The following is an 18,492-nucleotide window of genomic DNA, read 5'->3' as shown; positions in this document are numbered from 1 at the left end:
GGTTTAAAACTACAAGACCAAACAGCGTGAAGCGGTGGCTACACGGCTGAAAATGGTAAGACCCTCTGAAACTCTTAACGAGTGAAGAAGTTAAAGACTAGACCAAACATTCACAGTCTGCATCTGTGTATGTAAAGTAGTCTAGGACATTTGACCAAAGATGAGAGGGAAGAACAGATCCCTCTCACCACCTGAGGTATCTATTCTAATGAACACTCCAAGACAGAAAAAGCCTACAACTAAGAAGGACATTGTGACCTCTTGTGGACAACCAGAGACTTACATCGAACCACTTCCCATAGACGGATCGAGTGGTTTCGACAGGGAAATATAATCCACTCGTAAACATATATTGCATTTCTAATCCGAATGAGCGGTTGTTAGGGTGCTAAATATTCTGGTTACGGTGAGTGTTGTTTCCAAATGTATGTACATATATGTACATATACATATATGTACATACCCCTCTCTTTCCATTGCATAACCAAACGGTCATGCTTTTGCTAGTCCACTAGGGACCTGTTTTCATTGTATTATGTATGTAATCAATAACCTATACTGTGTGTGTTTACGTATTCTGTGTGGTGATTTAGTTAGTAAATAAATAATTAAGCCAATTTGTGTATCGCTGATTCAATACTTAGGTTAGGGTTCGTGCAGATACCAAGAATGAGACTGATGAGGTAATAATCAATAATTGACTCTTATTGATGTAAGAGATATTTATATCATCTTTAGAGTTTAAGTCAGGAGATAGTAACTCGGTAAACAACTGTTCCCGTGGTGCCCCAAATTCCTAATGAGTTAATTTCATTAATTTAATTTAATATAGTAATAATTAAACGTAGTAGGTAATTATTTGATTAATAGCAGTCATTACATTAATGATAGTCATGTCACGACCCTCTATTTCCCTCCACACTGCCCTTTCCCACCTGGACAAGAGGAACACCTATGTGAGAACGGTGTTCATTGAATACCTGTACATCTCAGCGTTCAACACCATAGTTCCCTCCAAGCTCATCCCTAAGCTAAGGACCCTAGGACTGAACGCCCCTCTGCAACTGGATCCTGGACTTCCTGACAGGATGCCCCCCAGGTGGTGAGAGTGGGCAACAACACATCTGCCACGCTGAGCCTCAACACAGTGCCCCTCAAGGGTACGTGCTTGGTGGCCGGGCACGACTCCTACACCATCATCAAGTTTGCCGATGACACAACAGTGGTAGGCTTGATCACCCAAAACAATGAGACAGCCTGTAGGGATCCCTAATCCCTGCAGCAATGTTCCAACATCTAGTGGAAAGCCTTCCCAGAAGAGTGGAGACTGTTATAGCAGCAAAGGGGGGACCAACTCCATATTAACACATTGACTCTGTACTCTGTACCGGAACCCCCTTCATATAGCCTTGCTACTGTTATTTTATTGTTGCCTCTTATATTTCTATAATTCTTTTTTTTAAACTACATTGTTGGTTAAGGGTTGTAAGTAAGCATTTGACTGTAAGGTCTATTAAACCTGTTGTACTCGGCACATATGACAAATAGAATTTGATTTGATTCGATTTTGGAACGAGATGTTTGACGAGCACCATGACTTTTGGTCATGCAGTGTAGTTAGTTAAATAATTAACCAAATATTTACCCGGACTATCTGCATTGACCCTTTTTGCACAAACATTTTTGACTCATCACATAACGCTGCTGCTACTGTCACTTTATTACAGTATATGTACATATCTACCTCAATTACCTCGTACCCCTGCACATCGACTCGGTACTGGTACCCCATGTATATCGCCAAGATATCGTTAGTCATTGTGTATTTATTATTATGTGTTTTACTTTTCTATTATTTCTCTATTTTCTTACTCTGCTTTGTTGAGAAAGGACCATAAGTAAGCATTTCACTCTTCGTCTACAGCTGTTGTTTACGAAGCATGTGACGAATAAAATTGTATTTGATTTCAAAAGAAAACACTACTATATCCTTTTAGCAAGCTCATGCAGCCACATGCAAGCCAACCTGTGACATAGGCCCTTAGCCTTAGCACAAAGCACTCTTGTAATTAGAATCCGGCATGCATGTGGAAGCGCGGTGTTGGCACACAGAACACAGGAGATGGTATGGAAACTAAAACACTTCACTCAAAAACTGAAAAGAAAAGTGGTGATGATGACAATGACGATGACTATGGTGTTGCTGATTTGTCTACACATGATGGGCTATTAACGAGATGTTTTGAGAGCCAAATATTATAATATGTTTTGAAAGCCAAACAAAAATGTCAAGCAATTAAGCGAAAATGGAAATGGTTACAGTTCATACTTTCACATAATATGTACCTCCTGTTCTTACCAGCGTAGATGTTATTCCAATCGAAAAGCAGAAATACAAAATAAAACGTTTTTTTTTAAGCATTTTGCATGAGGATCACATTGGCAAGAAAGAGGATTGAACTACTGTATGTTGGTGTGCTGATTTGAGGTTCTGTTGTTTACCGTGTTCATGTCGATGCCGTTGGTGTAGGTCCAGGAGTGCTGGAAGTACTCCTCCAGTCTCTGCTTTAGGGGGTTGGGGATCTGGTGGAAGCGGATGAACTCTCGAACCCGCAGCATCTGGGTGTGGTACCTGGCCGTGCCCGAGTACAGCCGCTGGATGATGGCTGACACGTTACCAAAGATGCTGGCATACATGAGGGCTGAACAACACAGACATATATAAAGGCAGGGGTAAGTCACCATGATTTTGTGTTTTCATAATATGCATTGATTTGTACAATCAATCCCGTCAATTTAAGGACAAAAGTTACACAATGAATAGTTCAGACTCACAGCCGATCAGCATGACACAGATGGAGAAGATCTTTTCTGAGTTGGTATTTGGGGAGACATTCCCAAAGCCCACGCTGGTTAGACTGCTGAACGTGAAGTAAAGTGCTGTGACATATTTGTCCTTGATGGAGGGCCCAGAACTAGGGTCACTGTAGTTATACCTCTTGCCAATGGAGACCCCCAGATTGTCGAGCCAACCAATCTTGTGCTCCAGGTAAGGCTTCTCCACATTGCCAATGGCGTACCATATGCAGGCTAGCCAGTGAGCAATAAGTGCAAAGATGCACATGAGTAGCATTAGCACAGCAGCTCCATACTCAGAGTAACGATCCAGTTTCCTGGCCACACGCACCAATCGCAGCAGTCGGGCTGTCTTTAACAGGCCAATCAGAGTGGTGGTCTAAAGAGACAAAACATACGGTGCATATTTAACAAGCACTCCTAGAGACATGATCAGACATTGTGAAATATGTTCCACCTTTTACCAAATAAATACTGAGTGTAAAAAACATTACGAACACCTTCTCTTTCCATGACATAGACTGACCAGGTGAATCCAGGTGAAAGCTATGGTCCCTTATTGATTGTCACTTGTTAAATCCACTTCAATCAGTGTAGATGAAGGGGAGGAGACAGGTTAAAGAAGGATTTTTAAGCCTTGAGACAATTGACACATGGGATGGGGAAGACAAAATATGTGCCTTTGAACGAGGTATGGTAGTAGGTGCCAGGCGCACCGGTTTGTGTCAAGAACTGCAATGCTGCTGGGTTAATATGCTCAACCGTTTCCCATGTGTATCAAGAATGGTCCACCACCCAATGACATCCAACCAACTTGATACAACTGTGGGAAGTATTGGAGTCAACATGGGCCAGCATCCCTGTGGAACGCTTTCGACACCTTGTAGAGGTGGGGTGCCACTCAATATTATAAAGGTGTTCCTAGTGTTTGGTATACTCAATGTATTTACTGTATTTTATTTATATGCAAAGTGTGCACTAATTTACAGTATATTAATATCACACAGCTGCATTAAAATATACTTCAGTCCGACAGATGTATTACCAAAGTTAGCTTACACCTCTGCTTTAAAAAAAGGCTGGAAAAAGAGTCAAATTCACTATTTTAACAGTAATGAGCTTTCTCTGCACTCCTCTCAACAGTATAATTCAAAGACTCTTAATCTTGGCGACTTTTAATGTAATGACTCTCCGGTCAAGGACAAATTAACACGGAGCTGTGATACAAGCAGCCGGCAGATAAATCCTGCTTTATGGAAGTCTGGGTGGGAGGAAGGTAACACAATGAACGATACCTAGGGAAGTTGCTGCTTGCTCTCTCATCAGCAATGGCTACACTTACACAATCGTCCTCTTTAGGGAGATCATTTAGATGATCAATTAATATGACCCTGGCTGCCATTCATTATTTTTAGAGGGTCCGTAATTGATAACACTGCCAGTGGTTCTAATGTGCAGTGGGGTCCATAATTATTGGCACCCTTGAAGTGGAAATGACAGCATTTTAACTACATTGCAGATATTTAACAGACAATCATATCAGTCAAAATTTTTATCCCCTACAAAACCGACTTTTTAAGAGGTTTTAAAAATTGGTTCTATTTGACTCAACATTTCATGACGTATTGTAATGATAGGGCGGTGAGTCAGAAGCAGGTGCAGGTGAAACGTTTTAATAAAACCAAGAACACGACACTAACATAAGGCAGAACGCCGATACACAAGAACAATACCAAATGGTGAGTGAACATGGGAGAGTGACATAAAGGAGAGGAAATTATGAAGGTAATGGAGTCCAGGTGTGAATCATAATGAGTAACAGGTGCGCGTAATGATGAATCCCAGGACCGGGGGTTAGTACTCTGACGACGTCGTACGCCGGAGGGGCTCTGACGACGTCGTACGCCGGAGGGGAGGAGCAGACGTGACAGTACCCCCTCCCCTCTGACGTGCGGCTCCAGGTATGGCCCTCCTCTGGGTCATACCTCGCCCAGTCCACCAGATACTGGAGCCGACACCCACGACGTCAGGAGTCCAGTAGGGTTCTGACAGCGTACGCCGGGCCCAGGAACAACCGGCCTGAGAAGGGAGACATTTTAAGAGGGTGAAATACGGTAGTGACTGGGTAATTGTATCCTGTGTGTCACCCTCCGGAGAACCTTGAACGGCCCCACAAATTGGGGGCTCAGTTTCTTGCAGGGCAGGCAGAGTGGGAGGCTCCTGGTAGAGAGCCAGACGCAATCCCCAGGATGGAACACAGGGGTCTCACTGCGGTGATGGTCTGCCTGTTCCTGCTGACAATGGACGGGAAGCCAAGGTCACTGAGGCACGGGAAGCGGCAGGAGCTTCCCTGCTGGAGCATTCCGGGAGGACTTGGTTTGAGCACACACGGAACAGGAGTTGACATACCGCGTAACATCCTGCACCAAGGTGGGCCACCAGAATTTCTCAGTGAGGGAATGGATGGTGCGAGAAATACCTGGAAATCCAGCTACAACAGCTGTGTGCCCAGGTCAGCAGCCGATCCCTTATCCCTGTGGGAACGTAGATGCGCGTGGGAAGACAATTTCTGGGTGCGGGCTCCCTCTCTAGAGCCTGGCGAATGTACACATCTACATCCCAAACCACTGGACCCACGACTCGGGAGGATGGGATTATGGTTGCCTTCTGGACAGGACCCTCTCCGAATTGAAGATATGGGACAGGGCATCGGCCATGAGGTTCTTAGAACCTGGGAAATAGGTCACCGTGAAGTCGAACCTGGTGAAGAAGAGGGCCCACCTGGCTTGATGCGGATTCAATTCTCCTCTCTGTCCGTATGTAAGGTTCCGATGGTCGGTGAGGATGACGAATGGTTCCTTGGCGCCCTCCAGCCAGTGTCTCCACTCCTCTAGTGCCAACTTCACCACCAAGAGCTCCCGGTGGCTGACGTCGTAATTCTTCTCTGCGAGGAACAGTTTCTTGGAGAAGAAAGCACAAGGAAACAATTTTAATGGGTCCCCCTGTCTTTGTGACAAAACTGCCCTCACACCCAACTCCGATGCGTCTACCTCAAACACAAAAGGTATCATGGGATCTGTGTTTCAGTAAGGGGGCGGAGGTGAAACACCCCTTGAGGAGACGAAAGGCCTGGTCAGCTGCTGGAGGCCAATCCAACCTTGAGGAGGGAGGTGATAGGGGCGGTGACGGCACTGAAGTTCCTGATGAAGCTGCGGTAAAAGTTGGCAAACCCCAAAAACCATTGTAACACCTTGGTGGTTGGGACTGGCCATGACCTTACCGCATCTATCTTCTTGTCCTACATCCTCACTCCCTGCGGGCTGATTTGGTAGCCCAAGCAGGAGACAGCCCTCTGGTGGAATTGGCACTTCTCTGCCTTGACGAACGGGGGGTTAGCCAAGAGGCGTTCCAGGACTGCTAGAACGTGAGTGATGTGATCTTCCAGGTTGGTCGAGAAGATCAGGATGTCATCGATGTAAACAGTCACCTTACGTCCGACCGTGTCCCTGAACGCCTCATTGACAAATGCCTGGAACACTGACGGAGCATTGGCTAAACCAAAGGGCACAACCAAGTACTCGTAGTGACCAGACATTGTGCTGAATGCCGTCTTCCACTGTTGGAGCGCCTCTTAATTGTAGTCCTCCATGGCCTGTGTCTCAGCCCCGGACAAAGGGTAGATGCGTCGGTGCGGAGGTGTAGCACCGGAAAACAGGTCAATGGCATAGTCCCAGGGGCGATGAGGAGGGAGAGAGGTAGCGTGGGTCTTGGAGAATACCTCCCTTAGATTCTGATATTCCTCCGGGATGTTGGGCTGGAGGGCAACCACTGGCCTCTCAACCGACGTGGAACCATAAGGGACAGGGAACCAGGTCTTCCGGCATTCAGGTGACCAGTCGGTAAATCTCATTCCTGACCATGAGATGGTAGAGTTATGGCGCTGAGGCCAAGGTAGGCCGAGGATGATCTTGTGAACTGGTGCACTGGTGATGAAGGGGATGTTTTTCTGGTGATTGGGCTCCACGGTGAGGGTGAGTGGTTGGGTGATGTATGTGATTGTTCTGGATCCTAGAGGCCGACAATCGAGACCTTGAACCGGAAAAGGAGAGGAGAGCGGGTAGGTAGTAATATTGAGAGAGGAGGCATGGGTCTGATGCATAGTCCCCCACGGCGCCGGAATCCACTAAAGCTGTAGACACAGGGCATGAGGGACAGTCAGCCAGAGTAACGGGTACTACAAAGAGTCTAACAGGAAGAACAGTAGATGGAATACTCACTCATGGTTCAGGTGATGTAACATCACGTGACCGTCCCTCTGCTCTAGTGGATCCCTTATTCTGAAGTAACGGACACCGCTGGCGCTTGGGCCCTCCCTGGCCACAGTACAGACAGAGCCACAGCTGTATCCGTCTGAGTCGTCCGCCGCTGGAAGGCATGTGACCCCTACCTCCATGGGTTCAGGCTCTGATCCCGAACACTCGCCAAAGGAGGGACAGAAGCGATGAAAATGCCGACGCTCCCGGAGGAGGTTATCCAGATGGATGGCCATCGCAATGAGTGCGTCCAGGGTGAGGGTGTCATCTTGGCAGGCCAGTTCCGTCTAGACCTCCTCACGCAGACCACTTCTAAATAACGTGCTGAGCGCGGCTCATTCCATCCACTGGAAGCTGCTACTGTACGGAAAGTAAGTGCATCCTGCTGGAGCTGAAGGAGACGCTGACCCCCCTCTGCCCTCCGAGGGATGATCAAAAATACATTTAAACAGAGCCATGAACCCCTCATAAGACTCAAGCTCATCCTCTCACCCAGCTGGCCGTAGCCCATTCCAATGCCCGCCTAGTCAGCAGAGAAATAACCGTGGCAACCTTAGATCTCTCGGTGGTGGGGGCTCCTATCTGATGTGCGAAATAGAGGGAGCACTGAAGGAGGAAGCCACGGCATTTGGATGGTGTCCCGTCATATTTCTCCAGGGAGGGATTGACGGGCATCGCTGACCTGAGATGCTCGATGGGCTGGTGTGCTGACTCGTTGGGTAGACTGGCTCTAGAATATCCTCTGCTGTTGAGACATTGTAGACTGCGGAGAACATCTTCCATGGCCGTCCCCAGTTGAGCCAGCTGATCATGGTGTTGATGAAGGTAACCTTGTTCATCGATCGTCTGGGAGATGTCCGGTTGTCCTGCTGCTTCCATTCCAAATTTTGAGTTGGTATTCTGTAATGATGGAGCGGTGAGTCGGAAGCAGGTGCAACGTTTTAATAAAACCAAGAACACGCCACTAACATAAGGCAGACCGCCAATACACAGGAGCAATACCAACTGGTGAGTGAACATAGAGTGTGACAAATAAAGTGACATATAAATGGGAGGAAAGGATGAAGGTAATGGAGTCCAGGTGTGAATCATAATGATTAACAGCTGTGCGTAATGATGAGTGCCAGGTGTGCGTAATGATGAATCCCAGGGCCGGTGGTTAGTACTCTGGCAACATCGTACGCCGGAGGGGGGGAGCTGGAGCAGACGTGACACGTACACTAATGCATTGTTGGCAGAATAGATGGATGCAGTTTAATGCATTATTAATATAATTCACCAATACATTTCTTGGTAGTCCAAAAAATATTGTTATTAGGTTGTAAATCACAGCTGGCCTGGTACATTGTTTGCCTCCTCCGTTCAGGATCCACTGTTTCAGTTTACATGATTACATTTTTAGGACAAAAATGGACGAATGTAACTAACTCTGGGAATGTCAATACAATCAAACTAACAAGGGCAATGATCACAAGTCAGTCATAACGTGGCAAATAGGTTAGCGTATCTATTTATGTAGCAAGCTAAAGACACAGAGCCTAACGTTAGCTACAGTAGATAACTAGCTATCTGCTAGGAGGATGTCATGTTATTGGAGGAGCAGGTGATTGACTGATGTTTTCCCCTGATATCGTTTTTTGGTGGCTGCACACAGCTAGAGATGCAGGTGTCATTTGGTTAGCTAGAAATAATTTGAACGACTGTTATACAGTTATGTACAGTAAATTCACTGGTTATCTACACCGACTTCAGAGTACTCTCGCCTGAATGTGCCAGAGTGCAGAAAAACTGATGAATTTAAAAATGAGCAACACCCGCTGAATATGACGGGTATTAGTAAACATAGGCAAAAAAATGTAATTGTTAGTCATGAACGCTCTAGATAACATGTAAACAGCCTAACCACCTTTGCTAGGGTGATTAAAATGGTCAGAGGGAGGTGTTCTCTCGTTTGTGTCTGGAAGTAGCTAACTAGCAAGCTAGACAACTTTAGCCAGTTAGCTTGGGTGCTTGCTTGGGACAAGCAAAAGGACGAGTAGGCTACAGCTGCCAGAAGGGCAAGTAGGATACCATTACCCATTGTGTATCAGTGCAATTTTGACTGCCAACCAGCTGAACATGTTTGTGAGGGTTATTCTAATGTTCCTTTGTTTGATTTTATCTCATCTTGCTCTTGCATTAGTTGTTGATGTGCATTACTGAGAGAGAGATAGCCTACATATTAATGGTTGTTTGATAAAAAGGACTGTAAAGTTCCCAGATGTAAGAGGACTCCCATGGTATTTACTGTACATATTTTCAGAAATCCATTCAGGTGTATTTTGTGGCTTTTGGCTAATGCGTTCTAATGATCTAAAGTTGCCTGTTGCAACTGCCTGTAAACACATAGTCCAGTTTAAAGTATATGATGGCAGGCCAGTGTGGCAAATGGCTTGTTTGCATAAAGGCCTACTGTAGCTCTGATTGGCTATGGCGCACCGGTCTGCGTAGACTCCAGTCCTGGACGAGACAGACGTTTTTATTACGTTTTCTTTACTGCAATGTCTATTGATTGTCCAAACGCACGGCCTCATTCCCACTCTATATTGTATTACTATATTCACAAATGCTTTGATATACGTAATTCCCAAACTTTCTAAGAATTTATGAAAATGTGAAAATGACCATACCTTAGTGCTCACTTGTCAGAAAATGTTTTAAAAAGTGTCATATTCTTCCTGGGGGTGTATATGAACAGATCGTAATTGCTAAAAAAAAAAGACTGTATAAAATAAATAATACAAATACTGAGCTAAACGTCCTCTCACTGTGTTTATTTTCAGCAAACTTGACATGTGTAAATATTTGTATGAACATAACAAGATTCAACAACTGAGACGTAAACTGAACAAGTTCCACAGACATGTGACTAACAGAAATTGAATAATATGTCCCTGAACAAAGGGGGGGTCAAAATCAAAAGTAACAGTCAGTATCTGGTGTGGCCACCGGCTGCATTAAGTACTGCAGTGCATCTCCTCCTCATGGACTGCAGCAGATTTGCCAGTTCTTGCTGTGAGATGTTACCCCACTCTTCCATCAAGATACCTGCAAGTTCCCGGACGTTTCTGGGGGGAATGGCCCTAGCCCTCACTCTCCGATCCAACAGTTCCCAGACGTAGTCAATGGGATTGAGATCCGGTTTCTTCGCTGGCCTTGGCAGAACACTGACATTCCTGTCTTGCAGGAAATCACGCGCAGAACGAGCAGTATGGCTGGTGGCATTGTCATGCTGGAGGGTCAAGTCAAGATGAGCCTGCAGGAAGGGTACTACATGAGGGAGGAGGATGTCTTCCCTGTAACACACAGCGTTGAGATTGCCTGCAATGACAACAAGCTCAGTCCGATGATGCTGTGACACACCTCCCCAGACCATGACGGACCCCTCCACCTCCAAATCGATTCCGCTCCAGAGTACAGGCCTCGGTGTAACGCTCATTCCTTCGGCGATAAACGCGAATCCGACCATCACCCCTGTGGAGAAAAAAACGTGACTCGTCAGTGAAGAGCACTTTTTGCCAGCGATGGTAGGTTTGTGCCCATAGGCGACATTGTTGCCGGTGATATCTGGTGAGGACCTGCCTTACAACAGGCCTACAAGCCCTCAGTCCAGCCTCTCACAGCCTATTGCGGACAGTCTGAGCACTGCTGGAGGGATTGTGCGTTCCTGGTGTAACTCGGGCAGTTGTTGGTACCATCCTGTATCTGTCCCGCAGGTGTGATGTTCGGATGTACCGATCCTGTGCAGGTGTTGCTACACGTGGTCTGCCACTGCGAAGACGATCCGCTGTCCTTCCTGTCTCCCTGTAGCGCTGTCTTAGGCTTCTCACAGTACGGACATTGTAATTTATTTCCCTGGCCACATCTGCAGTCCTCATGCCTCTTTCCAGCATGCCTAAGGCACGTTCACGCAGATGAGCAGGGACCCTGGGCATCTTTCTTTTGGTGTTTTTCAGAGTCAGTAGAAAGGCCTTTTTAGTGTCCTAAGTTTTCATAACTGTGACCTCAATTGCCTACCGTCTGTAAGCTGTTTGTGTCTTAACGACCGTTCCACAGGTGCATGTTCATTAAATGGGAAACTGTGTTTAAACCCTTAACAATGAAGATCTGTAAAGTTATTTGGATTTTTACAAATTATCTCTGAAGACATGGTCCTGAATAAGTGACGTTTATCTTTTTGCTGAGTTGATATCTTATGCTACAATTATCATTTTTTATTTCCTCCATACATAATTTTTCCAAATCCTTGATGTCCTTTGTTTGCACTTATGGAGTACACTCTTCAATTCAAACCACAGGTTTTCAATGGTGTTAAAGTCCGGAGACTGAGATAACTATTTCAAATGGTTGACTTTGTGGTCAATTAACAATTTCTTTTTGGATTTTGATTAGCGCTTGGGGTTATTATCTTGCTGGAAGATCCACTTGCAGGCAAGTGTCAGCCTCCTGGCAGAGGCAACGAAATTTTGGGCAAAAATGTTCTTGTACTTGGTAAAGTTCATGATGTCGTTGACCAAAAGCAGTAGATCTCCAGGAAGAGGGTTGGGCAGTCCTGACCTAAAGGATAAGTTTGTGTTTTTACAACCAAATCTAAATGTTTTATGTAAATGGCATGTTTTTGAGATTTCACTTGTTTACCCCTACCAGCAATTCCCTTCCTCATCCTCATTGTGCTGCTCAAGCTGTTTCCCCTCCCGAGCTGTTCCATTCTCTATGTAGCCTGCAACTAGAATGAGCAGAGAGGTTTTGCTCAAGTCACAACAAAATGGTATATAACGTTGCAGATAAAGTTTGGAATGACACAATTTCATGTGTATACCATCTAAAGACCTGCATAACATTACTGAAATCAAAACAAATCAAATTGTATTTGTCACATGCGCCGAATACAACAGGTGTAGACCGTACAGTGAAATGCTTACTACAAGCCCTTAACCAACAAAGCAAAAAAAAAGAATAAGAAGTAAAAATAACAAATATTTAAAGAGCAGCAGTAAAATAACAATAGCATGACAATATACATGGGGTACCGGTGCAGAGTCAATGTGCGGGGGCACTGGTAAGTTGAGGTAATTGAGGTAATAAGTACATGTAGGTTGAGTTATTAAAGTGACTTTGCATAGATAATAACAGAGAGTAGCAGCAGCGTAAAAAGGGGTGCGGGGGGGGGGCAATGTAAATAGTCTGGGTAGCCATTTGATTATACATTCAGGAGTCTTATGGCTTGGGGGTAGAAGCTGTTTAGAAGCCTCTTGGACCGCTTGCCATGCGGTAGCAGACTTGGGTCTATGACTTCAGTCTATGACTTCAGTCTATGACTTGGGTGGCTGGAGTCTTTGACAATTGTATGGGCCTTCTTCTGACACCGCCTGGTATAGAGCTCCTGGATGGCAGGAAGCTTGGCCCCAGTGATGTACTGGGCCGTACGCACTACCCTCTGTAGTGCCTTGCAGTCGGAGACCAAGCAGTTGCCATATCAGGCAGTGATGCAACCAGTCAGGATGCTCTCAATGGTGCAGCTGTCAACCTTTTGAGAATCTGAGGACCCATGCCAAATCTTTTCAGTCTCCTGAGGGGGAATAGGTTTTGTCTTGCCCTCTTCACCACTGTCTTGGTGTGCTTGGACGATGTTAGTTTGTTGGTGATGTGGACACCAAGGAGCTTGAAGCTCTCTACCTGCTCCACTACAGCCCCGTCGATGAGAACGGGGGCTTGCTCACTCTCCCTTTTCCTGTACTCCACAATTGAGGGAGAGGTTGTTGTCCTGGCACCACACGGCCAGGTCTCTGACCTCCTCCCTATAGGCTGTCTTATCGTTGTCGGTGATCAGGCCTACCACTGTTGTGTCATCGGCAAACGTAATGATGGTGTGTACTCAGCCCTCACCCATGACTGCGTGGCCATGCACGCCTCCAACTCAATCATCGAGTTTGCAGACGACACAACAGTAGTGGGCCTGATCACCAACAATGATGAGACAGCCTACAAGGAGGAGTGGAGAGCACTCGGAGTGTGATGTCAGGAAAACAACCTCTCACTCAGCATTAACAAAACAAAGGAGATGATCGTGGACTTCAGGAAACAGCAGAAGGAGCACCTCCCTATCCACATCGAAGAAGGTGTAGAAGGTGAAAAGTTGGGCGTACACATCACAGACAAACTGAAATGGTCCACACACACAGACAGTGTGGTGAAGAAGGCGCAACAGCGCCTCTTCAACCTCAGGAGGGTGAAGAAATGTGCCTTGTCACCCAAAACCCTGGCACACTTTTACAGATGCACAATCGAGAGCATCCTGTCGGGCTGTATCACAGCCTGGTACGGCAACTGCACCGCCCTCAACCGCAAGGCTCTCCAGAGGGTGGTGTGGTGTGGCAAACTACCTGCCCTCCATGACACATACAGCATCCGATGTCACAGGAAGGCCCAAAATATTTTTTTAAATGGAAGAGTACATGTACATGTACAGTACATGCTGCGCAACGAAGATGAGGAAGTGAAACGCTTGTTGGGGTAAGTTTCTCAGACACAAGTGAAATTGAGAAAAAAGGTGTCTGGATCTTTCTATAATATGCCATTTATATGTGAGCGGACCAAGTAATTGGGCGTCACTCTAAAGCGGGAAGGTGGAACAAACGAGTCAGTAGTAGGTTTTCTTGATTGAACAAAGTTCTATATTGAGGGCATTTGGACAACACAAACACTCCAACAGAATCAATGAAACTCTCCAAAGGAATAAAACATATATCTTCTTCTCCAGAGCAAAACAGGAACACAATACGATTGTCTTTAAATTACAACAAAAAGTCACGACATTGTCACCGTCTTAATGGTTCTTCCTAGATAGCTCCTCTGTCTCGGTGGCCATCTTCCAGAGATAGTTCCCCCTCTTGCTGGTTCCATACTCTCTCTTATAGGGGAAGGAGAATATCTCATTAGTTGTGTCAGCTGTGCTTAATTGCCTCTGGTTCACTTGTCTCCCATGCCTTGTTGGGCTACCATCCGTGAGCCCAGCCTGCCCTCTGGTGGTCCTTCCACATATATATAAAAAAATTGATTTGGTTGTAAAAAAGCTAAATTGTCTTTTAACAACGGCCCCAGGACCAGTGGACGCAAAATAGCCTTATCACATCAAAAATCTACCATAATGTGTTACCATGGGTATGAGGTACTTTTCTGCATATGCTTGTTTTTCAACACCAAATCCACCATTGGTGTGCAAGTGCAAAGAGCTGTATTTTCATGTTATCTGACCATACAGTAGCAATGCCTGGAGCTTGATAAGCGGCATTGGCACTTTGATTGGACCCGGAGCAATGGTCAGATGACATGCAAATAGAGCTCTTTGGCCAAGCACACCAGTGGTGGGTTTGGTGTTGAAAAACAAAAGCATATGCAGAAAAGTACCTCATACCTACAGTACTTGTTAAACAATATATATATATATATTAGAATACAACATAGCTCAGTATTTGATTTGGATTTTATAGTATTCTTTCCTAATCTTATCAAGGGTGCCAATAATTATGGACCCCACTGTATGTGTAGATGAGACTTTGGTGTGTGGCTGTGGGAATGTATGTTTGTTGAATGGGTAGAAATGTTATTGTTGATGCTGAAATTATGTGAAACAGATCAAATTGAAGCATTGAATGAGCAGCTGTTAAGTCTGGACATTCTTTGATGCTTTCTGTAGCAGTTCTCGGCTGAGGAACATATAGTACATGTACAGCATGTATTTCTAGCACTGTGCTCATGTACATATCCCTGCCTGGCCCCATTTAGCTGTTTGATCTAGCTCCACAAAGCCAGGGCTTATAATAGCATTTCAGGTCCTTTACCAATAGAAAATAGCCTCCTCAAAGAACTATTCAGGGGATACAAGACAGGCAAAAACACACAACTTTCTTTCAAGCTATTCCCATTGAGCAAAAGCTTGTTACTAAGTACAAGTACAAAAATATGTACGTAATATTACTAAAAAATTAATCACTAATTTAGTTAAAAGGAAACAACGGTCAGTGTACTCTTTTTTTTGTTGCAGAGCATACTACCACATTTTCCTACACAATAATACATGTAAAAATACAGTCCTGTCCGAAAGTTTTGAGAATGACTCAAATATTAATTTTCACAAAGTCTGCTGCCTCAGTTTGTATGATGCCAATTTGCATATACTCCAGAGTGTTATGAAGAGTGATCAGATGAATTTCAATTCATTGCAAAGTTCCTCTTTGCCATGCAAATGAACTGAATCCCCAAAAAACATTTCCACTGCATTTCAGCCTGCCACAAAAGGACCAGCTGACATCATGTCAGTGATTCTCTCGTTAACACAGGTGTGAGTGTTGACGAGGACAAGGCTGGAGATCACTCTGTCATGCTGATTGAGTTTGAATAACAGACTGGAAGCTTCAAAAGGAGGGTGGTGCTTGGAATCATTGTTCTTCCTCTGTCAACCATGGTTACCTGAAAGGAAACACGTGCCGTCATCATGGCTTTGCACAAAAAGGGCTTCACGGGCAAGGATATTGCTGCCAGTAAGATTGCACCTAAATCAACCATTTATCAGATCATCAAGAACTCCAAGGAGAGCGATTCAAATGTTGTGAAGAAGGCTTCAGGGTGCCCAAGAAAGTCCAGCAAGCGCCAGGACCGTCTCCTAAAGTTGATTCAGCTGCGGGATCGGGGCACCACCAGTACAGAGCTTGCTCAGGAATGGCAGCAGGCAGGTGCGAGTGCATCTGCACGCACAGGGAGGTCGAAGACTTTTGGAGGATGGCCTGGTATCAAGAAGGGCAGCAAAGAAGCCACTTCTCTCTAGGAAAAACTTCAGGGACAGACTGATATTCTGCAAAAGGTACAGGGATTGGACTGCTGAGGACTGGGGTAAAGTAATTTTCTCTGATGAATCCCCTTTCCGATTGTTTGGGGCATCCGGAAAAAAGCTTGTCCGGAGAAGTCAAGGTGAGCGCTACCATCAGTCCTGTGTCATGCCAACAGTAAAGCATCAAATCAAATCAAATGTTATTTGTCACATACACTTGGTTAGTAATGTGTCCCGACTACTGTCCCGTCGATGCGGATAGGGGGGTGCTCCCTCTGCAGTTTCCTGAAGTCTACGATTATCTCCTTTGTTTTGTTGAAGTTGAGTCTGAGGTTATTTTCCTGACACCACACTTCGAGGACCCTCACCTCCTCCCTGTAGGCCGTCTCGTTGTTGTTGGTAATCAAGCCTACCAATGTAGTGTCCTCTGCAAACTTGATGATTGAGTTGGAGGCGTGCATGGCAACGCAGTCATGGTTGAACAGGGAGTACAAGAGAGGGCTCAGAACGCACCCTTGTGGGGGCCCAGTGTTGCGGATATGCGGGGTGGAGATGTTGTTACCTACCCTCACCACCTGGGGGCTGCCCGTCAGGAAGTCCAGTACCCAGCTGCACAGGGCAGGGTCGAGACCCAGGGTCTCGAGCTTGATGACGAGTTTGGAGGGTACTATGGTGTTAAATGCTGAGCTGTAGTCGATGAACAGCATTCTCACATAGGTATTCCTCTTGTCCAGATCGGTTAGGGCAGTGTGCATTGTGGTTGCGATTGCGTCGTCTGTGGACCTATTGGGGCGGTAAGAAAATTGGAGTGGGTCTAGGGTGTTAGGTAGGGTGGAGTTGATATGGTCCTTGACTAGTCTCTCAACGCACTTCATGATGACGGAAGTGAGTGCTACGGGGCGGTAGTCATTTAGCTCAGTTACCTTAGCTTTCTTGGGAACAGGAACAATGGTGGCCCTCTTGAAGCATGTGGGAACAGCAGACTGGGATAAGGATTGATTGAATATGTCCGTAAACACACCAGCCAGCTGGTCTGCGCATGTTTTGAGGACGCGGCTGGGGATGCCGTCTGGGCCTGCAGCCTTGTGAGGGTTAACACGTTTAAATGTTTTATTCACCTCGGCTGCAGTGAGTCAGTGTCAGTGGCACTGTATTGTCCTCAAAGCGAGCAAATAAGTTGTTTAGTCTGTCTGGGAGCAAGACATCCTGGTTCGCAACGGGGCTGGTTTTCTTTTTGTAATCCATGATTGACTGTAGACCGTGCCACATACTTCTTGTGTCTGAGCCGTTGAATTGCGACTCTACTTTGTTTCTATACTGACGCTTAGCTTGTTTGATTGCCTTGCGGAGGGAATAGCTACACTGTTTTTATTCGGTCATGTTTCCGGTCACCTTGCCCTGGTTAAAAGCAGTGGTTCGCGCTTTCAGTTTCGAGCGAATGCTGCCATCAATCCACGGTTTCTGGTTTGGGAATGTTTGAATAGTTGCTGTGGGTACGACATTGCTGATGCACTTGCTAATAAACTCGCTCACCGAATCAGCGTATTCGTCAATGTATTATTATTTTTTAATTATTATTATTTTTTTTACATTTTATCCCCTTTTCTCCCCAATTTTCGTGGTATCCAATCGCTAGTAATTACTATCTTGTCTCATCGCTACAACTCCCGTACGGGCTCGGGAGAGACGAAGGTCGAAAGCCACGCGTCCTCCGAAGCACAACCCAACCAAGCCGCACCGCTTCTTAACACAGTGCGCCTCCAACCCGGAAGCCAGCCGCACCAATGTGTCGGAGGAAACACCGTGCACCTGGCCCCCTTGGTTAGCGCGCACTGCGCCCGGCCCGCCACAGGAGTCGCTGGAGCGCGATGAGACAAGGATATCCCTACCGGCCAAACCCTCCCTAACCCGGACGACGCTAGCCCAATTGTGCGTCGCCCCACAGACCTCCCGGTCGCGGCCGGCTGCGACAGAGCCTGGGCGCGAACCCAGAGACTCTGGTGGCGCAGCTAGCACTGCGATGCAGTGCCCTAGACCACTGCGCCACCCGGGAGGCGTCAATGTTGTTGTTTGACGCAATGCGGAACATATCCCAATCCACGTGATCGAAGCAATCTTGAAGCGTGGAATCAGATTGGTCGGACCAGCGTTGAACGGACCTGAGCGCGGGAGCTTCCTGTTTTAGTCTCTGCATCCTGAGACCATTCATGTGTGGGGTTGCTTCTCAGCCAAGGGAGTGGGCTCACTCACAATTTTGCCTAAGAACACAGCCATGAATAAAGAATGCTACCAACACATCGAGGAACAGTTTGGTGACAAACAAGGCCTTTTCTAGCATGATGGAGCACCTTGCCATAAGGCAAAAGTGATAACTATGTGTCTCGGGGAACAAAACATTAATATTTTGGGTCCATTGCCAGGAAACACCCCAGACCTTAACCCCTTTGAGAACTTGTG

The 18,492-nt window shown here is 46.0% G+C and overlaps 1 protein-coding gene across 4 annotated transcripts in view; it reads right to left on the bottom strand.

The window, feature by feature from the left end:
- The window catches only part of LOC129821312 (potassium voltage-gated channel subfamily H member 7-like), a 120,618-nt gene that overhangs the window by 61,629 nt on the left and 40,497 nt on the right, over nucleotides 1-18,492 (bottom strand). For all 4 annotated transcript variants that reach the window (XM_055878834.1, XM_055878835.1, XM_055878836.1 and 1 more), the window contains 2 exons: nucleotides 2,836-3,235; nucleotides 2,503-2,702 (listed from right to left, as the gene is read on the bottom strand). In XM_055878834.1, coding sequence (XP_055734809.1) covers nucleotides 2,503-2,702; nucleotides 2,836-3,235 — 600 coding nt within the window. The remainder of the gene's footprint in view (nucleotides 1-2,502; nucleotides 2,703-2,835; nucleotides 3,236-18,492) is intronic.

The sequence above is a fragment of the Salvelinus fontinalis genome, chromosome 23 (genome assembly GCF_029448725.1).
Source record: "Salvelinus fontinalis isolate EN_2023a chromosome 23, ASM2944872v1, whole genome shotgun sequence".
NCBI classification, from domain to species: domain Eukaryota; kingdom Metazoa; phylum Chordata; class Actinopteri; order Salmoniformes; family Salmonidae; genus Salvelinus; species Salvelinus fontinalis.
This window is presented reverse-complemented; position numbering and strand designations above follow the sequence as displayed.